We start from the raw sequence: 22,053 nt of genomic DNA on the forward strand, positions 1-22,053 counted from the left end.
CCAGGGACCAGCGCCGGCCTCTCCGCGGCCTCCGCTGCTCGCTGGAGGCCCTCCAGAGACTCTGGAGGGCCTCCAGGGACCAGCAGAGGCCGCGGAGAGGCCTCCGCTGGTCGGCGCTGGTCTCTGGAGGGCCTCCAGGGACCAGCGCCGGCCTATCCGCGGCCTCCGCTGCTCGCTGGAGGCCCTCCAGAGACTCTGGAGGGCCTCCAGGGACCAGCGGAGGCCGCGGAGAGGCTTCCGCTGGTCGGCGCTGGTCTCTGGAGGGCCTCCAGGGACCAGCGCCGGCCTCTCCGCGGCCTCCGCTGCTCGCTGGAGGCCCTCTAGAGACTCTGGAGGGCCTCCAGGGACCAGCGGAGGCCGCGGAGAGGCTTCCGCTGGTCGGCGCTGGTCTCTGGAGGGCCTCCAGGGACCAGCGCCGGCCTCTCTGCGGCCTCTCCGCGGCCTCCGCTGCTCGCTGGAGGCCCTCCAGAGTCTCTAGAGGGCCTCCAGCAACCAGCGGAGGCCGCGGAGAGGCCTCCGCCACCGCCGCCGGGCCCCGCACGCGGGCGGGGAAGGCGGCGAGGGAGGGAGGGAGCGTCCCTGCGCGTGCACAGGAGCCCTGCGCACGCGCAGGGACGCTCCCTCCCTCACTCGCCGCCTTCCTCGCCAGCACCCGTGGCCCACCGCCTCCTGGGCTGGCTAAACTGGGACCTCTAATGGTCCCGGTATAGCCAGCCCGGGAGGCAGGAATAGGGGGCCAGAACCGGGACATTCCTGGGTGCCCGGGACTGTCTGACCACCCAGCAGAGGAACATGAGTCAAGACCAGAAGCACCTTAAATACCATCAAGATGGACTGGTTTAAATCATTCCTCAAAGGCCAGACTCAAAGAATTGTCATTGGAGTCCAAAACAGAGTCAAGTAGCACCTTTAAGACCAACATTCAGAATTTAAACTTTCGTTTGCTCCAAGCACACTTCATCAGACAGAAGGATGGAATTGCAAGCAGTCCTAAATATAGAGAAAGTGGGCAGTGAACCAGCATGCAAAACCATGGAAATATCCCTTAGCAGATTAAAAGAATCACAAGCCAGGCCTAGCGACTGCCAGACTCTGTCCACTGGGCTAAAACAACAAAACCAGTAATAAATGTCGGAATAATCTGCTATTCTCAAACTATGCAAAACTGAATTATTCAAGAGGGCTTTTCAATGAAAGCAATAGGGTAGCACTGTACAAAATGCTACACAATGTTACTTGAATAAAGTATTGGGGACTGTGGTGTGTACTACTGTGCACACTTGCTGTGTGTTAGACCCTATTGTGTAATTTTGCATCATTTAATGTGTCATGTCAACAATTATGCTTTGCTTCAGTTCAGTTTTTAGACTTCTGGTTGGTTTTACAACCCAAATCCTATTTCATTGTTTACTGAATGATCCATCTAGCTGAATGTATTGACTCACTCTTTGTGTGTCTCCCAGTGAGAAAGGCAGACTATAAATAATGTAAATAAATAAATACCTTGAAAAATTTGTTGGTCATTAAGATGCTATTGGATTCGAATCTTTCAATTCTCATGGTCATTACTTAGTAAACACAGAGAATATACATATCATTTTTATAATGCAACATAGTCCTTTAAAAAAAAAGATTAGCTTTCTCTACAGAGGGCTTCCTATTAACATATTAATAAAATGGTTTTGAAGACACTGTAGAAGCAGGAAATATTTAGCAAAACACACTGCATGCTGTTAATAAACTGTAAACTACATAAGCACAAAAGGCAAAACATTTTTAATGTATATACTTTGAAATGCTAGTAGATTAAGAGAGTACAACAGTATATGACATGTTCAGAGTTAAGACTTGTCTCCTGACAATGATAGGGATTTGTGACTTCTTAACATTTCTGTTCTACAATAAAAAAAAATGTATAAAATTATAAAACAGGAACAAACACGAAAAGAGGAAAACCTAACCTGAGATGGATTGACTCAATCAAGTAAGCCATGGCCCACAGTTTGTAAGACATGAGCAAGGTTGTTAGAGATATGACATTTTGGGTAGGGTTCCCAGCCTCCTCCTGGAGGCAGGGTTTGCCTCCAACTTCTGGGTCTCCAACCCACCACTATGGAACTGGCTGGTTGGGGAGCCTTGCCCCTGAAGAGCACAGCACACTAATATGCTTGGCATGATGGCAACATGCGGAAGTGACATCATCATGCCAGGCACATCGCACGGGAGATGCTCTATCATTTCAGGAAAAAAACTCTATGGTTATCATAAGAGTTTTCCTGAAATGATATAGCGCCCCATGCAATGGGCCTGGTGTGATAATGTCACTTCTAGGTGACATCATGCTGCATGTGCAAAGTGTGTGCAACAAACTTTCCAGGGAAGAGGAGCAGAGTCCCCTGTGGGCAATCAGGTAAGAATTGCAAATCCTAGTATTGGAATATATTAATTGCTTAATATAAGATGGAAGCAACTTAATGGCACTTAACACACACTAACACATTCATATCATTTCATAATGGTGTTTAAAATTATTCCATACACTCTAAACTGTAGTAATATATACAAAATTTTTATGTTAATCACTTACATACAACTTGTTAATCAGGGGCCTTTAAATCTTTGTAATCAAATATTTATTTTAAAAAATTACCAAATAAAAACAGTGATGTAAAGACAAATAATTCCAAGTATAGAAAATAATTCCAGAATATAAAGCTGTAACTTCTGAGATGTTAATCAGGATCCATTTTAATTTGTGATTATGGATTTATTTTAATAATTTAGCAACTAAAACATTAAAAAACTGCAGCTCTATATTCAGAGAACTGATTCCGTGTTTAGAATTATTTGTCTTTGAATCACTGTCCTTTTAATAAAAGTGGCATCTGCAATATCATCAGTGAGTGGACTTTTGAGATCAAAATAATTACTGTAGGACAATGGCCAGGAAACTGCTGCAAATCAAATGAAAATTCCCAGTTTTAAATGTTGCCTCTGACACAAGCTCATGAAATGGTCTTAGGTGAGCCACAATCTTGTAGCCTCAGTGCCTTCATACACATGGAAACAATAATAGTGAGACAATAATACTTCTAGGGTTCTTGTAAGAATTGAGATAATGTATGTGAGAAACTTTGAACACTACTATACAAAAATCATTATTATTATATTTCTCAAACTAATAGTGCAATCCTAAACAAAATTACACTCTCTTAAACTCAATGACTTCAAAGGACTTAAGTGTATAACTCTGTTTTGAATTGCACTATAAGTTCTTACTTATTTTTGCTGTAAATGAGCCCAGACCTGTTCTCATCTGCTCATATGACTTATATTATTATGAATTAAGTCTGAAATCTGAATGTTAGTGAAAAGACTCAGGGAGATATCACCATCTTGTTGTTTTACAACTTATATATAGCTGGTCTTGAGGACAAAAGGAGATTGAGGAAGAATCGCACTGCTACAGGACCAACCCTAAATCAGACTTTTCCCTGCAGCCGCTGTGGCCGGACCTGCCTGTCCCACATTGGTCTTGTCAGCCACCAGCGAGCCTGCAGCAAACGTGGACTATTGCACCCTTCTTAAATCTTCGTTCGCGAAGCCAAGCCGAGAGATATTGCATATTGTTTACATTGTGAATTTTACGCTTTTATTGTGATACTACATTGTATTTATGTCTGTAACCCTCCCTGAGCCTGCCTTGGCAGGATAGAAATCCCATCACATAAATAAATAACTTGATACAGATTTAAGAACTGGGAAGCAATGTTTGAACTTACCCTGATGAATGCCAAGACACACTACAAAATCCATTTTAAATTCTTTTCAATCTCTATTTAATTTTAGAACTACTCGAAGGCTCAGAAGTGATAACACTTTTTTAATAGGCTTCTCAATCCCCAGGTCCCAGCGGAGAATCTCCCGTTTTGAAAGGCTTCCCTCCTCCCCCAGTCAGCTGGCCGGTGGGGGAAGCCCCGCCCCCACAGTAATCATATAGTTTTAGAGCTCCTGCAGTTTTAGAAACCTGCAAACAGGTCCCTTTTTAAAATGTTTACCTTTAAGGCTGAGCAGAAAGCAGGAAACAGGAAGGGCTTCATGGTAAAGGGTTAGTAACAGTTTCGTTGGAGAAGGGCCCCTCCCTTTGTTTTGCTTTTGTTTTCAGAGGAAGTAAAGTTCTGCAGGAACAAGACCCAGTAAGTATGTGTGTGTGAGAGAGAGGGAGGGGACAGGGGATTCCCTGGTTTGGAGGCCCTCCCCCCACTTTCGAAAGTGTGGTGGGGGGCGGGAAATGTCTACTGGGCACTCTATTATTCCCTATGGAGAAGGATTCCCATAGGGAATAATGGGAAATTGATCTGCGGGTATTGGGGGCTCTGGGGGGGCTGTTTTTTGGAGTAGAGGTACCGAATTTTCAGTATAGCATCTAGTGCCTCTCCCGAAAATACCCCCCAAGTTTCAAAACAATTGGACCAGGAGGTCCAATTCTATGAGCCCCAAAAGATGGTGCCCCTATCCTTCATTATTTCTTATGGAAGAAAGGCATTTAAAAAGGTGTGCTGTCCCTTTAAATGTGATGGCCAGAACTCCCTTGGAGTTCAATTATGCTTGTCACACCCTTGTTCCTGGCTCCACCCCCAATGTCTCCTGGCTCTGCCCCCAAAGTCTCCTGGCTCTGCCCCCAAAGTCCCCAGGGACTTGGCAACCCTATTTTTTACATAGAGACTTTTTTTTTAAAGTTCCAATAATCTAACAATAATCTAATTTGTGGCCAAGGTCCACAGACAAAATTTATCTGATATTAGTTCATAAGAAAAAAGCCTCTTCTGAAAAATTACCAAACTATTAATGTATTTTAAGGGTGTGGAGAAATGTGGAATACACATTTTAAGTGGCTGGGTTCCCCACACACCCCATGGGCTAGAAACAGGAGGGGAAAGAGCACCCCATGTTTCCCAGGCAAATTTCAGTGTATTGCATGCCAATGCAAATGGCTGTCTGTAGTCGAGCTGAAAGGACTGGGGGTGCTTTCATTCAGCCGACAACATCAGTTAGCTGATACCCTGCTAGAGAGGCAAGAAGGAAGTGGAATTTCCCAGGCATGCTTTCAGAGTCCTTCCCAGCAATGGTTTGGATCCTGAGGTGACAAGATCTGGGGTGGAGAGCAGGGTTTTTTTAAAAGGCCTGCCGAGGGAGAGAGGGGTCTCGTGGGATGATGATTCTTCAGAGGGAGCAGATCTCTGGACCAGGCTGGTCTCCACAGCAGCCATTTTCTTTTGACTATGTGGCCTCACTGGCAGCACTTTGAAGCTTTCAGTTAATGCAACAAGACAAACTGGCAACTTCCTAAGATTATAAGTGCTTGATCTATTTTCTTATGAGTTAAGGCACGGTTAGAAAGGGGAAAGGGGACTGCATTTTGGATCAATTTTAATTTTGTTTGCTTAATCTAGTAGTGTGCTTAAGTATGTTTGCAAATATTTCCTTTTCAATAAATCTTTTTTTTTTTAATTTGGAGGTTGGTTCTCAGTCTCTGTACCACCCAGATCCCCCACCGTCTTGGACATGCTAGTGGCAAAAGGGGCCCCTGAGTTGGGAGGAAAGCAGTCTGTGTACATCTGGCTATTTTTCTAGGGGAGCCCCAAAACTGGAATTGGTCCCCATGATAACCAGGCTCTGGGTAACAGAGGACATAGAGGCAGGGCCTCAGGTTGGGAAGAGGAACTAGGAACCTTGTCCCTCCTAGCAGGAAACCCCACCCCCCCCCAAAAAGGGCAGATGGTGGCAGTGAGTTACCTTAGTGGAAGGAAGAAGTAACACCTTCCAGGAGTGGGCAATGCTAAGGAGAGGATGGGCAGAGCAGGGTCTGCCACTCAAACAGGCTTGGTCCATCACAAAGGATATTTGGTTGCCTCCTATGCCTATTTTCTACCATTGCAAGAAGCCTTCTGCCAACAAGTAGACAGATTCTACAGATACAAGAGGCAGGAAGAGCAATTGTGATGCCTTCATCCTCTTCAGGGCAGCTGAGGGGGGGGGGGGTTGGTAGCTTTTAATCTGTGCAAGTTCCCTGTTACCATCATTACCATTCAGCGCTCACAGGCAGCTGCTGAAGTTTGTATTCCTATTCAACTTTTCAGAAATGTACAGGTTGTCCATAGGCATACGGTCGACCATCGGTTACTGACTTGCCGCCTCACCGACGCGGGGATTCAGGGGCTGGCCTTGCAGTGGCTTTCCTCTTTCCTTGAAGGTCGGGGACAAAGGGTCGCGATTGGGGGGAAACTATCCCGGAGGCGCACACTTGATTGTGGAGTGCCCCAGGGAGCGGTTCTCTCCCCGATGTTATTTAACATCTATATGCGACCCCTTGCCCAGATTGCCCGAAGGTATGGGCTGGGGTGTCACCAGTATGCTGATGACACCCAGCTTTATCTGCTTATGGACAGCCAGCCGGTCTGCGCCCCAGAAAATCTGGATCGGGCACTACAGGCCGTGGCTGAGTGGCTCAGACTGAGTGGACTGAGATTAAATCCTGCGAAGACAGAGGTCTTTTGCTTGAGTCGTCGGGGACTGTGGGGGGGGGGGGAAATCCCCTTGCCAGCTTTTGACGGTGCGCCGCTGATGGCGGCGGATAAGGTCAAGAGCCTGGGGGTGCTATTGGAGCCTTCCCTAAAGATGGAGGCTCAGATAGCAACCACTGCCAAGTCCGCGTTTTTTCATCTTAGGTGGGCAAGGCAGTTGGCTCCCTTCCTGGATCGCGACGACCTAGCAACAGTGATCCATGCTACGGTCACCTCGAGGTTGGACTACTGCAATGCCCTCTACATGGGGCTGCCCCTGTGCCGAACTCGGAAATTGCAGCTGGTGCAGAATGCCGCGGCCCGGCTGTTATTGGGCCTCCCAAGATGGGGGCACATTCGGCTGGGTCTTCGGGCTCTGCACTGGCTTCCAATAACATACCGAGTCCGGTACAAGGTGCTGGTCATTACCTTTAAAGCCCTATATGGCCTGGGACCTGCCTACCTGAAGGACCGTCTCTCCCCTCATGTTCCCCAGAGAGTACTGAGGTCGGGAACTCAAAACCTTCTCACCATCCCCGGGCCTAAAGAAGTCCGTCTTAAGACAACCAGAGACAGGGCCTTTTCCATAATGGCCCCTACATGGTGGAACCAGCTGCCGGAGGAGGTGAGGGCCCTTACTCAGGACCTTACTCAGTTCCGCAGGGCCTGCAAGACAACCCTCTTCCGGCTAGCCTACACCTGACTGGGAAATAAATGTAGCTTATTAAACTCCTGTTAATTATATTGCATTTGATGTTAAGGTTTTAAGGTTTTTAGGTTTTAAATGTTCTGACTTTTTAAAATGTTAAATGTCAATTTAAATTTTGTTTTATCGTCTGTTGTGAGCCGCCCTGAGCCATTTTTATGGGAAGGGCGGGATACAAGTCATAAATAAATAATTAAATAAATAAATATAGTATCAAGCTCCACTGCCAGAATTATGTAGAATCTGTCCATTTTTATAAGAGAAATAGCTTTAAGTACTTTTCATCAAAACAAAGACGACAGTCAATGTTTTAAACAACAAAGTATTGTCACATGAGAAAGGAGCAAAACTTTGTGGACTAAAGTCCTTAAAAAAGGAACGTCAAGAATGCAAGGGAAACCTTATAGCTACAGAAACTTGCTGATCACACACATAAATTTGCATTCTTTCACATCCTTCCAGCATACGGCCCTCACTTCTGCAGTGGAGAAGAGAATGTAGGAATAGAATGCATTTACTGACAACTTCTTTATTACTCACATTCTTGAATTACCAAAAGAGGTGTGCTCAAACTGCTCAAAAGATCTGTATTCAGTTCCTGAGCCACTTGGACTACCTCTGCATTGCAAATGACTAGTCAACTCAATGTGGTATGAGATCCACTGATCTAAACTGACAACCCTTCTATTGCTACTCAGCACAAGATGCTGCAATGGACAGAGAGTGTTTTGACAGATGTGGTTTGCTTGCTTGTTGAATGCTTCACAGAGCACAATCTTTGTGCAAATAATACAAAAGCACAAGTCAGTGGTTTTCATCTTAGAAATTATGATGCTAAGCATGAATTTTACATCATTTGGCATGGGGTGTATTTCACCTAGAACATGAATTCAGAATACCTCAGAGAATATACTTTTTCTTCAGCTATCACAGTGAAAGACCAAAACAAATTTTTAGATTCGTAACATCTCAGTGAGTAATTCTTTGCTCCTTAGTGGATGAACTGATGTACAGTTAGCACAATAAAGTCCATTGGTGTTTTTGTACACAAGGTGCTTCCCACCATAAATACCAATGAAATCTGATGCACCAGTTTCTAGTAACACTCTATGAGGGCTGTTGTATGTGTTGCTGGACAGTGTTTAACAGTGTTCCTAGAAATGAAAGCTTGGTATGTTTGTTTTAACTTGTGGTGTACAGCAGCATGGATACATACAGCCCAAAACTTGTCCATGGCAAAAGCATGAACAAAAATGTCTTCAGGATTATTAAGTTAGAATTTTACTGCTCATCTCTGATCATGTTCATGAACAATAGGAAATATATTCAAAGAAGCTATGCGCAGCACTACACTTGAATTTCTTAAGCTCATGTTAACGGGAGGCAAGTAGTGTCATACACATATAAACTAGTATGTTAACCAAGCGACTGTAAGGTGACTAAGCCATTAAAACCAATTTGAATCTCATCTGAACAGGCATGTTAGCAGATATAATACATCATAATGGAAAATAACTCTTTAACTTGAGGACTCAGGCCTCCAGCAAGTTTGGTCACTTTACTCCATATACACATAAGATTTGGTGAAATTCAGCTATTCAGAAGACTGAATGCTCTTTGCATTCTCAGTTCTTACATAAGTACATGGTTATTTATCATTTACTCCACTCTGTCCATTTCAGTTATCTTTGGAGGCCCTGCTTTATTGGGCTAGATAAGTGCCAACCTAATAAAGGCATTCTCAGCCATGGCACCAAAACTTTGGAACTCCTTCCCTAGAGGGAGATTAATCATTTCCCTCTATCATTGTCTTCTGTCATCAAGTGAAAACTTTTGTTTTGTTTGGCATAACTGCCCCCCCACCATTACTATTATTGGTCCTCCTCCCTGGATTTACATGTACTCTCTTTTAAATGTAGTTTTAATGTTTTGATGCCTGCCATGTTGTGCCATAAATGTTTTAAATTAAATAAATACATTATAGTCCAATCATAAACCTTTTAGCATAGTGTACTCAATGCTTCCTATTAACATGCAAGTGGTTCAGATAAAAACCTATTAAAGCTTGTTGAATGCAAATGAAAATATGCTTACATATTTAGAACTCAACTCCCATGAACTCTTCATTGTCGCCAGAGTACTGACATTTGTCAGGTTTTGACTGTGGAAAATTCTGGAGCTGCTCTAGAAGTAGGCAAACTCAACAGATCAAACCAAAAGTTATATGTTTACCTGCAGACTGCTTTTCCATTCCTGGGTCACACATGGCTACTTCTCACACAATGGATGCAATGTCTAGAAAGGTTCTTCATTATCAGACAGATCTCTTAAAAATGTAGCAAATATTTATTTTAGAATAACGATTTGGGGATGAAAAAAGAATGCTAATATTGAGTGATTTCTCATTAAAAAGTGTATCACTTTTGTGTACAGCCAATTTTGTCTACAGGGGATCTAAAAAACTGACAGTTTTCATTCATGTAGCTACTATCAAGTGAATTTATTATATGCATTGTATGTCCATTGTGCCCTCTGCTATTACAGTTGGGTGAAAGTTAATTATCTACAAACAGCAAAGCAGTTATGAGTAGTCAACATATGTACAAAATGATGCCCAAGAGTGATAGGGAAATGAAAAAAACTGTTCAGAAGCCTAAAGCTTATGAGGAAAAGAGCACCCCTCTTTCCATGTCTGATCTGCCTAAGAATACAGCAGGCTTTTCTTTCTCATCTGAGAACAAGCCCACCCACCCTCTGCCTGATACATTTTCATTTATTTAGCTCACAACATGTGTTTGTATTCTAGATGAACACATGGTAGCTACTAGACTCAGTCAAGGCTATATTGCCCTTTTAAATCTCTTATAGTGCAGTCATAAGCAAAGTTACTCCCCTCTAACCTCATTGACTTCAATTAGCTTAGAAGGTTAGTCCATTTAGCATTGCAGTGTTAGGTTCCTAATCTTAACAATACATGGCAACCCTCTGCATTGTCTTCTTCACCTCAGAGTAGAATCAAGTCCACCCCACCAGGGCTGGCTCGCCCACTAGGCAAACTAGATACCAAATTGGGCTCTTCCCTTCCCGGTGCCCAAGACAAATGCCAAATTTTCTTCCTCACTGCCGCCAATCCCCTCACTCTCTTCCTTTCTCCAGAGCAGCGCTCCGCCCCCCCCCCCACCCGAGTGTTCAGAGGAGCGCTGCTAGGCTCAAACCTACCTGCTTCGAAGTGGCCCAGGCACCTGAGCGTTCTCTTAAGAGACCACTGGAGGAGGCTTCTCTCACCCTCCCTTCTGGTTCTGCAAAGGAGGGATAGAAGCCTCCTCCAGCACTTTCTTAGAACACTCAGATGCCTGGGTTGTGTTGATTTGAAGGGGTAGGGCTGAGCCAAGCGGTGCTCCTCTGAGCGCACAAGGGGGGGTGGCAAAGCACAGTGCCACATAGTGGCAATGTGGAGGGAGGGGGTGGTGGTGGGGCCAGGCCAGCTGGGTGTGTCTGTGTGCGCACACCTGCTTAGGGCCCCCAGGGATACAGGGCAGCAGGCAGTGAGTCTGCCTGGGGTGCCATATGACCTAGGGCCGGCCCTAGGGCTACCCCAGCCCAAAAAGCGGTCTGGCATCATGGGGCTGCCCCACCTAGTCTCATTGTAGTGGGGTGACAGGATAGCGAAAGGACATGGCCTTCCAGCCAGGCCTTGCTACAGCCTCACCTCTTCCAGAGTAGGATGGGATGGAGCTGCCCTGCCAGGCCTTACCTTGCATTAGGGTTGCCAAGTCCAATTAAAGAAAAATCTGTGGACTTTGGGGGCAAAGCCAGGAGACTTTGGGGGTGGAGCCAGGAACAAGGGTGTGACAAGCATAATTGAACTCCAAGGGAGTTCTGGCCATCACATTTAAAGGAACAGCACACCTTTTTAAAGGCCTTTCTTCCATAGGAAATAATTAAGGATAGGGGCACCATCTTTTGGGGCTCATAGAATTGGACCCTCTGGTCCAATTGTTTTGAAACTTGGGGGGGGGGGTATTTTGGGGAGAGGCACTAGATGCTATACTAAAAATGTGGTGCCTCTATCTCAAAAAATAGCCCCCCCCAGAGCCCCCAATACCCATGGATCAATTCCCTATTATTCCCTATGGGAATCATTCTCCATAGGGAATAACAGAGTGCCCAGTAGACATTTCCCTCCCCCCATGCTTTCTAAAGGGGGGGAGGGCCTCCAAACCAGGGAATCCCCTGCCCCCTCCCTCTCTTAAACACACAAATACTTACTAGATCTTCTTCCTGCAGAACTCTACTTGCTGTGAAAACAAAAGCAAAAGAAAGAGAAGGGCCGTTCTCCATGGAAACTATTACTGACCCTTTCCAATGAAGCCCTTCCTGTTTTCTGTCTCCTGCACACACATTCCTGTTTCCGGCACACATTTTACAAATGGATCAGGAGCTCTACAACTTCATGATGCCTACACGCATGTTCTCCCCCTGCTTCTGGATTTTTGGAGAGCGGGGGAGGAGGCTGAAAATTCGGGGGTCCCTCGCCAGGGCGGGGTGGGGGGGTGGGAAGCCTACCTTGCATGCCCATCCAACATGGCCAGACATCTCCTTTGGGGGGGGGGGTTAGGGCACGCTGGAGCAGTGCCTTTTTCCAGGGCTATCCCCCCCATGCACCCTGATGCCAGTTGTCCCTCCCCCCAGTCAAAATACAGTCTTTTTTTAACATTTTCATGCTGTTTTCATTAAAAAATCATTCAAGGTTATAAGGTCATAAAACTGTGAAGCATAACTAAGCATATTACTTGGAATTATCGTCACTGCAATACAGGTGGCTTATCATTTAGTCTATATGTGTGTGATTATTTGTCTATTCAGTTCTCCACTTCCTTGTAATATTTTAATTTTCCCCCTGAAAAGATATATTCATTGTGGAAACTAATCTGTTAACTAAAATGCATTTTAGATTTCAGTTTGCAACAATTTCAAACTATCAGCAGTTGTACAACTAGATGTTGAGAGTATAATTTCAGCTAAGATTACAGATATCAAAAGCTTAAAAAATGTGAATAAAGGTTGAGAATAATTTCAGCTTGTTTATTCCAGACATAAAGTAGAAACCCCTCAAATCCTTATTTTGTAGTATTATTTATAGTCCTTTGTAGTATTATTTATGGAATCTTTCCATAATTTTCAACAATAGTTCCTAAATACTGAGCCCTTTTTGTGTGTAGTAGAGAAACACTCAATGAATATGGCTCTGGATGAACAGGTACTTATTTCCTATCTTTAAAACACTTTTGCAACAAGCTACATTGTTCAGTGTCCCCCTCCTTTACAAAAGATAAAAAAAAAATTACATAATGTATACAGCATTTTTAAGTGCTTTAGTCCAACAACTGCTTAAAATGGTTTGTCGGACTAAACGCTGTACTAACTTGATTGTTATACATTGTGACATTGCACCAACATACTGATACTACTTGATGTTGCAGCAGGAACATCAAGTAGCAGCATGTAATGGTATAACCCAGTACACAAGTACACTGGATACAATCCAGAACTATTAAAATCATTTGCCACAGATGTTCATGGAATATGGATTGAACAAAGCATTGTTCCTAGAACACAGAAAGAGCATATAATAAATGAAGTGCTTAGCTCAATGTATCAAGAAATCAGCAGCTCTACACTTCAGTTATCAATCTTTCTCCTATACTCTTACTGAATAATTGTCTCTAACATAAAATTTTCTAAATATAAACCAACAAACACAACAATGCCAAAACATTCATTTTCAGAAGACAAGTCTTGCTGCATTATAGACATTTTATAAGTATACTGCGAGGAGTGTTATAAGGTAACTTAAACTGGGTACTCTTCTCTGCATGAAAATATTTCGTGATTAAGTGAAAATATACCTACCACAATCTTTTTCTAAGTAAATGTCCTCTTACCCATTTCTGAATAATCAGGATTGGAGAATAATGAGACAGAATGTGATTGATCTTGGAAACTATCTCTCTTACCGTTTTCATTTCTTCCTGAAACGTAGTTTTCTACAAAAACAAATGAAAGTTCTTTGAATGTGCATTAAAGCAGATTGTGCATTTAAACATGCACATTGGAAAGCAGTTCTAATGCTTGCTTTCTAGTTTTGACCAATATACAACAGAACACCAAACTCAAAGCATCTTGAACATCCCATCTCTTTATTAACCAGTTCATTGTCCCAGATGATTACGCAGACTCAAATTCCTCTTTCCCTCCTGATGAACTGTGACCAACGAGACAGTTCTAGCACATTATGCACCTACAAGGTAGTTAAGTCCAATTTTGAGTTAAGCCTTTCTTCAGCATACTTTGGTAAGAGATTGCTTTTATTTGAATATCTTCACAAAGGATAACAAAATCTCTTATACTCTCTAGTGATTCCATTCAAAGCAGGAGCAGACACTGATTGATAAAGAGATGCCAGCAAAAACAGCCACTTTCAGGTAAGTATTCATGCCCTCTAGTAAGGTTCAGCTGTTCCTGCCTCAATGACATCAGCAATCAATATCCATGTTCCACCAATGGTGCACCAATCAAGAAATTCACATGACAAATGCTCTCAAGGAAAGAATTGGTAACTGTAAAGGTGGTAAATTTGCCACAGAAATGCTGTTATCAGGAAGTTCACACAAAAAATTACTTTTCCTAGTGACTTAAAAGTTTTCCTGCAAGATTCAAACTAGCCCTCTAATCAATAATAGGACATAATTGAAAAAGATGTACAGAGATTTTGAATGACATTGGATGATAGTCTTCAGATCTTTTTCCAGACTCCACTTTTAGGGGTTCTTTCCAGACACATTGTATGGTAATAGTTAACAAAATGATGTTATCTGCATTCTATTTCAAAATCATTAGAGCTGGCAAGCCCTGTGATATGAAGGCAGTAAAAACACCCCCAATAAATGGAATTTGGATTCACCAGGTTACTTAAACATATCATGTTCATAGTCATATTGCTGCACCTATACCTCAGTGGCTGTTGAGTTTATTTCACTTCAATTCTGTCAGATTAGACCGAATTAATAGTTATTCATACTTTTAAATCTTGACACTTAGTATTCTATATGGTCAGTGAGGAGCAACCTTCTGATGGTTCTCTTTAAAAGAAAGTATCAAAGGTGAAGGCATACAGACCAGACTTCAATTAATGCCCCCCTCTTTGGAACGTTCTTGTTCCAGAAGTCCAAGAAAAATAAGTGTTCTCAATATACATTAAACTTCAAATTTTAATATTCTTTTAAAATATTGCAATCCCAATTTTAAGCTTAAGAAACATGACAGTTTCAAAATCTAAATAAATAAAAGTTACTTCTAGCTCATATTCTAGGGAATATGAGCAATTTTCATCAGATAGAAACGTCAAAACATAATACAATTTAGTGTATGTTTATTGAAATTGAACTGGGAAATACATTCTAACTAGGAGCTAAAATATGTCAATAACCATCTTCTCACAGAAAATATTTAAACTTTTGTTTCCTATTATAGAAATGCCAATCATTTCAAGTGCAGCAAAGTCATTTCGTAGATGCTGATAGCTCCAGGAAATTATAGTAAGTAGTATCACAGGACAATAAGAAGTAAAATTTTAATACTAAAATAACTATATACATAACAGTACTATTTATAAAAAAATGAAAATGAATTTTCCTTTTCATTGTTTGTTATAATCACTTTGTGGTAAAGCCTAAGGCTAAAATCTATTTGTTTGATTTGCCACTAAAAATATTCAGTTTGATTTTGTAGATAGGCACAATAGACTGATTCTCATTTTGTACTCAGGTATGAGTTCCCAAGTATGAAATACGCAGTGGGTCAAAACTTTCACTGAACCCTAAAGTCATGAAAGAGAGAGGGCAGGCAGCCAATCATTGATACATTTTCCCAATGTGTGCAGTATCAATCTTACATTTCATAGACATATAAACTGGTTTCAGAGGACAAAATTGCTAGATTCATTACTGCATTAAAGAAAAAAACAAACAAAAACATGCATTGTAAGTTCCATCTATATGTGTCCAACGGTTAAACAAGATATAAATAATAATAATAATAATAATCAGGAGTATCAAACTAATTTGTTATGAGGGCTGAATCTGACATAAATGAGATCTTGTCGGGCTGGGCCATGTTGGGCTGGGCCATGTGTGAACCTATTTAAGATTAGGTAGCAGAGATATAAACTTTATAAAGTACACAAACACAATTTAAGATTTTTTTCAAAAAAAATGCTTAAATCATTAGAACTTGTTGCTCTTGAAGGTGCTTTCCTTGTATGTCCCCCATGGGATTCAGGGAACTGGGCAAAAAAACCTCTGGCTCTTTCCTTCCTTCCCCAGGGGACCAGGATGGGAAGGAACCTCAGTCAATAGAAGGAAGAGAAGCTTGGATCAGTAGCTCTGCTGTGCAACTGAAAGAGCCTGGCAAAGCAAGCTCTGCCTCCCCCCATTCCTCCCAAGGGAGGAGCCTCAGCCAATGAAGAAGATAGAGGGTTTGCTCTATAGATCCTGTGCTATTGAACAAGCCTTGCAAAGCAAGCTGTTATGCAGAAGGAAGCAAGAGAAAGGGAGAAGGAAATAGATGACAGCCAGTTGTTCGGGGGGGTCTGCTAGAAGCCCTCTGCGGGCCTGATTTGGTCCCCTAGCTGCATGTTTGACACCCCTGATTTAAATGATTTCATTTTATTGAAATCATTTATTAATTTGGGTGGTGGCTGGTAAGAAATAATGGAATTAATTACATCAATTAATTGGCACAACCTACAGCAAACGGGGCTTCCATTCTGTGAAAAGGATATCATCTTCTGAAAACAATGATTTCACAAAATGCAGGGTGTTTCTTATCACAGAAGAGAGAATGTACAAAACTCTAAATGCACAACTGTATTCTAAATATCAACACTAATGACTGCAGATTGGTATAATTTTTATTTTTAAGGCTTAATATTCCTATAAAGTTATGCTTGATAAAATTAGGTTTCTGAGTTTGCTTACCTTTCCAGGAAGAGGGCAAATATCAACAAAAAAATTATGGGTAAAAGGTTTGTATTTTTCAGGGAGTCTCCAGGATTCTATTATTTCCTCATCAGAAATGACATAGTAGTCCAATGATTTGAGTGAAATAATGTTGTTAACGACAATGTGCCTATAGGCTATTTTTAAGCTCACAGGAGTATTGAACAAGGTGAGGGCAATCAGATTAGGGCAGAAAGATAACGAGTGCACATTTTCAAAGTTTGAAATCATATTATCATGAAGATAAAGAAGATGTAGGTTCTTCATGTTTCCCCAAAATACAGGACCTGGAAGGTCTTCCATCTGAAATAGAATTGAGAACACAATTTGGGAAGTGGAAGATTTTTAAAAAAATGAAATTAGTTGTATTGTTAAAAATATTATGTAATTAACCACTCAAACAGGTTAAAAGCTAAATCTGGTCGATAACTGAAGCTAAGATTGCCCTCTGAACCAAAAGGGGGGTGGAAGCAATACTGAACAGTGTTTTTATCACCCAGCTCCAATAAGCCAACCCATCAATTAAGGTCACCTATGGAGTCATGCATTGTATATCTCCACCCTTGCATTTCCTTTCTGAGACAGAGTGGTGGATATGGGAAACAGAACTTTTTACTGTAACACCCAAACTTCAGAATTCTGCAAGTTTCCTTTTCACTGGTGCTCCACTTGAAAAGCTTTCACTGCCAGATAGACTTTTCTTTTTTTCTAGGCTTTTGTGAAGTTCATTTCACCATTCACACCTTTGACAGTAAAACCACCTTCTGTTCTTGCTTTAAATACTTTTACTGCTTCTATTGATCCTTTTAGGTATTTTAATGCTAATCATTGCTACTGGTTTGATTGGTCTTTATTTAATGTTAGTCTTCATAGGCAGTATGGCCACAATAAACAATTACTATGCTACTTCTTAACACATTAAGAACATAAGAGAAGCCATGTTGAATCAGACCAATGGCCCATCCAGTCCAACACTCTGTGTCACACAGTGGCCTGCCTATACACACACACACACACACACACACACACACACACATACTGTGGCTAATAGCCACTGATGGACCTCTGCTCCATATTTTTATCCAATCCCCTCTTGAAGCTGGCTATGCTTGTAGCCGCCACCACCTCCTGTGGCAGTGAATTCCACATGTTAATCACTCTTTGGGTAAAGAAGTACTTCCTTTTATCCATTTTAACCTGACTGCTCAGCAATTTCATTGAATGCCCTTGAGTTCTTGTATTGTGAGAAAGGGAGAAAAGTACTTCTTTCTCTACTTTCTCCATCCCATACATAATCTTGTAAACCTCTATCGTGTCACCCCGTAGTCAACGTTTCTCCAAGCTAAAGAGCCCCAAGCGTTTTAACCTTTCTTCATAGGAAAAGTGTTCCAAACCTTTAATCATTTTAGTTGGACCACTGTGCTTTGTATTTAAAGCTTTTACTAAAAAAACAGAAAAATCAGCCTGATAAACATAAGACACATTTTCTACTTTCTAGCCATTATGTTGGTATGACTGAAGCAGTGGTCAAGTTTTTGTATTTCGCCTCTAGGAGGAGAGACTGTATCAATAATTGTACTAATTGCGGAGGCTTCCGGTGTGAGTTTCCAACAGATCTGTTGTCTCCTGAATAAGGGGAAAACTTAATCCTTTGTTCAGGGTAGTAAAGAGCCTTATCGGGTTCTCTGCCTGCATTTCTCAGTTAGAGAATTGTCCAGGATGACGTCAGAAATATTTTGAGCCGTTGATCTCAGCTAATGATTGATTCTGGAGGGGATTTTTCTGAGGCTTTGATGATCCGGCAAGGAAAAGGAGCGTCATCCAGCATCTACAAAGGATTAAGAGCCATTCAATTGGCTTAAGCATGTTTGGATCTCACTCTCTTTTGGGACAGATAAGCATCTGAAAGACCAGGAAGACCGAAGTTTAAAAAACATAGCCGCTAAGGTACTTTGATCATTATCTCTCACTCCAGGACATTTCTAAGCTAATCTAAATAACAGTAGAAGGTGGAAAAACTTGAACAAGAATGAAAGTGAGGGGAAGAGGAGAAATTTTGAAATTTGGACTTTGTTAAATTAAAGGCATTGCTAGGATTTGGGAAAGAAGAAAGTTGCCAAAAACTGTTAAAAATCAATCTCTCAGCCCAGGAAGGTAGGAGAAAGATGAAATTAGTCTTATTTTAAACAGCAAGTTCTAAGCTACTGGACTTGGTGCTGAATTTAGAATTGGAGCCCTCTGAGGTTTTTTGGGGTTTTTTTAATGTCAGAAGGAAGATTAACTTGTGCAAGATCTCATTCTTTGGACAAAATGCAAAGCCAGTTTGATACCATGGAAGCCAGGATTATGAAGGGCGTGGAGAAGATGATAACAGCTAGCAAAAAAGAGCTTAAGAAGGATATTGGAGATCTTTAAAAAGAAGTTGAAGATTTTAAAGATGAACTGGGTATGGTTAAAAACAGGGTCAAGGAGGTTGAAGAGAAAGTTGATATACATGCTTCCACCTTATTAAAACTTCAAGAGAAGGTAACAATTCATGACTGCAGATTAATGGAAACTCAAGTACGTCTGAGATGAATACCTGAAGGGGAGGGAATTGATTTATTGGATTATATGGTGAAAACAATTGCTGACTATTTAGAGGAAGATCCTGAAAAATTTAGAAACATGCTGGACAGTGTCTATAGAGTTAATTCATCATATGCAAAAGATAAAGGCCTACCAAGGGATATAGTTATAAGACTAAGGTCCAAGAATATGGCAGGAAAAATTCTAAATAAAAGTTTTCAAAAAGCCCTGACAGTAGAAGGGAGTAGAGTCAAAATAATGAAAGAGCTGCCAAGACAAGTGATAAATGACAGGAAGAAATACAAGAGACTAACAGAGAAGCTGTGTGCAGAGGGCACAAGATACTGATGGATACTACCTGAGGGTTTTGAACAACGTGGAAGAAGGGTTACAATAAGGAATGAGCAAGAGATGTACAGTTTTTTTGAAGAGAATAAAGACTCTGCATCATAATGGAGTACAAGTTACTATCTTGGATTATAAATGGACTAAATTCACCACAAAAATGAAAAGCAACATTTAATTGGATTAAAAAGCAAAAATGTAATATAATTTGTTTACAGGAAGTTCATATACAACAAAAGGATTACAAATTTTTGTGGGGTAAACAATTGGGATTGGAATTTTTCTCATTGGCGGATCAAAAGAAAAGGGGTGTGGTCTTTTATGTTAAAGAACAATTAAACCCAAAATTGATATTTAAAGATAAAGATGGAAGATATATAGCAGTGGAAGTGATGATGGATGCAAAGAAAACGTTATTAGGATTATATGCCCCCAATGGAGCGAAAGATACTTTTTAAAAAGACATTAATTGACAGTTGGATGAATTGTCATATGACCAGATTCTGATGATGGGTGATTTTAATGGAACAATACAAAATAATATAGATAGATCGGGCCAAAAGAGGAATGATAAAGAAGGAAGACTGCCAAAATCATTTTTTGAGTTGGTTAAACAAGAAAGCTTGGAAGATATTTGGAGAAAATTTAATCCTGAAGTAAGAGGCTACACTTTCTTTTCAGCAAGACATAATTTTTTTTCCAGAATAGATATGTTATGGGGCTCTAAAAGCTTGGGCTTCATAACTCGAAAAGTGGAGATTCTACCAAAGGTTTGTGCAGATCATAACCCAATATGTTGGATTACAAAATTGCAAAAGAAAACAAGAAGATGGAGAATAAATGAGGACTTGCTACAAGATAAAGATATTGTGACTTTTCTAGAAAAGGAAACTACAGTGTTCTTTCAAATAAATGACACCGATGAAATAGAATTCCAGATGGTTTGGGATACTTATAAAGCAGTAATGAGAGGACTATTAATCACATTGAATAATAAAGATAAGAGGGCCAAAGAAAAGCAGATGTTAGATATAGAAAATGAAATAAAAAAAAGGGGAATTAAGAAAAAGACCAGGGAAAAAGAAATTAATAAGGGAAATTACAATACTACAATCCCAAGTAAGACATTTGTTAAATAAAGAACTAGAATGGAACTTAAAAAGTTTGCAACAGAAATCATTTAAAGGTGCGTACAAACCTGGGAAGTATTTAGCCTGGCAACTGAAGAAAAAGAAAGAAAATAACATCATTAACAAAATTGTAGCAAATAGAAAAGAGATAGTCTTTTCCATTCCAGAAGGAATTAAAAGAGAATTTTTTAAATATTATGCAAATTTATTTAAAGGTGTGAAAATCAAAAAAGAAAAAATGGAAGAGTATCTACAAAATATTAAGATAGCACCCCTGACTGAATATATGAAAAAGATTTTGAATGACCCAATAGAAAAAATTGAAATTGAAGCAGCAATAAATGTAATGAAAATAGGCAAGGCTCCTGGGCTGGATGGATATACAAATAAATTTTATAAAACTCTTAAAGATGAGATAGTACCAAAATTGCAAAAATTGTTGAATATGATAAGAATAAAAGGGGAAATTCCAAATACTTGGAAAGAAGCTGTAATTTCGTTGATCCCCAAGGAAGATAGAGATGTCACAAATGTAAAGAACTATAGAGCAATTTCATTACTAAATAATGATTATAAGATTTACACAAGAATCTTGGCAGAACGACTTAAGCAATATTTGATTAACTTTATAAAGGAAGATCAAGCGGGATTTCTCCCTAAAAGGCAAATAAGAGACAATGTAAGAACTGTTGTAAATATTGTAGAATATTATGAGAAACACCCAGAAAAAGAGGCGGCATTATTTTTTGTGGCTGCAGAAAAAGCCTTTGATAGTTTGAACTGGGACTTTATGTTTGCAGTAATGGAAAAAATAAATCTGGGAGAATATTTTATAAGAATGACGAAAGCAATATACACGGATCAATATGCAAAATTGTGTATAAATACAGACCTTACAAAAGAAATGAAGGTGAGCAAAGGTACAAGACAAGGATGTCCGCTTTCACCATTGTTGTTTATAATGACTCTTGAAATTTTGTTAAGGCAAATACAAGATGATAAAGAGATAGAAAGATTGAAAATTGGAGGATTTTCTTATAAATATAAAGCATTTGCAGATGACGTTGTGTTCATAACTGAGAATCCGATCCAAGTGATACCTTTGTTGATAGCTAAGATAAAACAATATGGAGAAATGGCAGGACTATATATAAATAAAGAGAAGTCGAAATTTTTATGTAAAAATATGCAACCAAATAGACAGAAAGAATTGCAGATTTTGACGGGATGTGAAGTTACTCCTAAAGTTAAATATTTAGGTCTAGAAATAACTATGAAAATATCGATTTGTATAAAAACAATTATGAAAAGTTATGGTGCAAGATGGACAAAGATATGATGAAATGGAATAGACTTAATTTATCTTTGTTGGATAGGATTGCTGCAATTAAGATGAATATTTTGCCAAGAATAATGTATTTGTTCCAAACTATTCCAATTGTGAAAGATAGCAAACAATTTAACAAATGGCAAAGGAAGATTTCTGAATTTGTATGGGCTGGGAAGAAACCAAGGATTAAGATGAAAATTTTAACAGATGCTAAGGAGAGGGGAGGTTTTCAACTTCCAGATTTAAGACTGTACCATGATGCAGTTTGTTTGACATGGATAAAGGACTGGATAATGCTGTTAAATAAAAAACTTTTATTGTTAGAAGCTCATGGGAACAAATTCGGCTGGCA

At 40.4% G+C, this 22,053-nt stretch overlaps 1 protein-coding gene across 1 annotated transcript in view; it reads right to left on the bottom strand.

The window, feature by feature from the left end:
* Window positions 1-22,053, bottom strand: part of LRRIQ3 (leucine rich repeats and IQ motif containing 3) — a 68,384-nt gene that overhangs the window by 41,489 nt on the left and 4,842 nt on the right. Inside the window, exons 2-3 of the mRNA XM_060232022.1 lie at window positions 16,308-16,631; window positions 13,183-13,316 (exon numbers count right to left, since the gene is read on the bottom strand). Of these exons, the coding sequence (XP_060088005.1) occupies window positions 13,183-13,316; window positions 16,308-16,631 (458 nt within the window). The remainder of the gene's footprint in view (window positions 1-13,182; window positions 13,317-16,307; window positions 16,632-22,053) is intronic.

This window comes from Heteronotia binoei, chromosome 2 (genome assembly GCF_032191835.1).
Source record: "Heteronotia binoei isolate CCM8104 ecotype False Entrance Well chromosome 2, APGP_CSIRO_Hbin_v1, whole genome shotgun sequence".
Classification (NCBI taxonomy): Eukaryota; Metazoa; Chordata; class Lepidosauria; order Squamata; family Gekkonidae; genus Heteronotia; species Heteronotia binoei.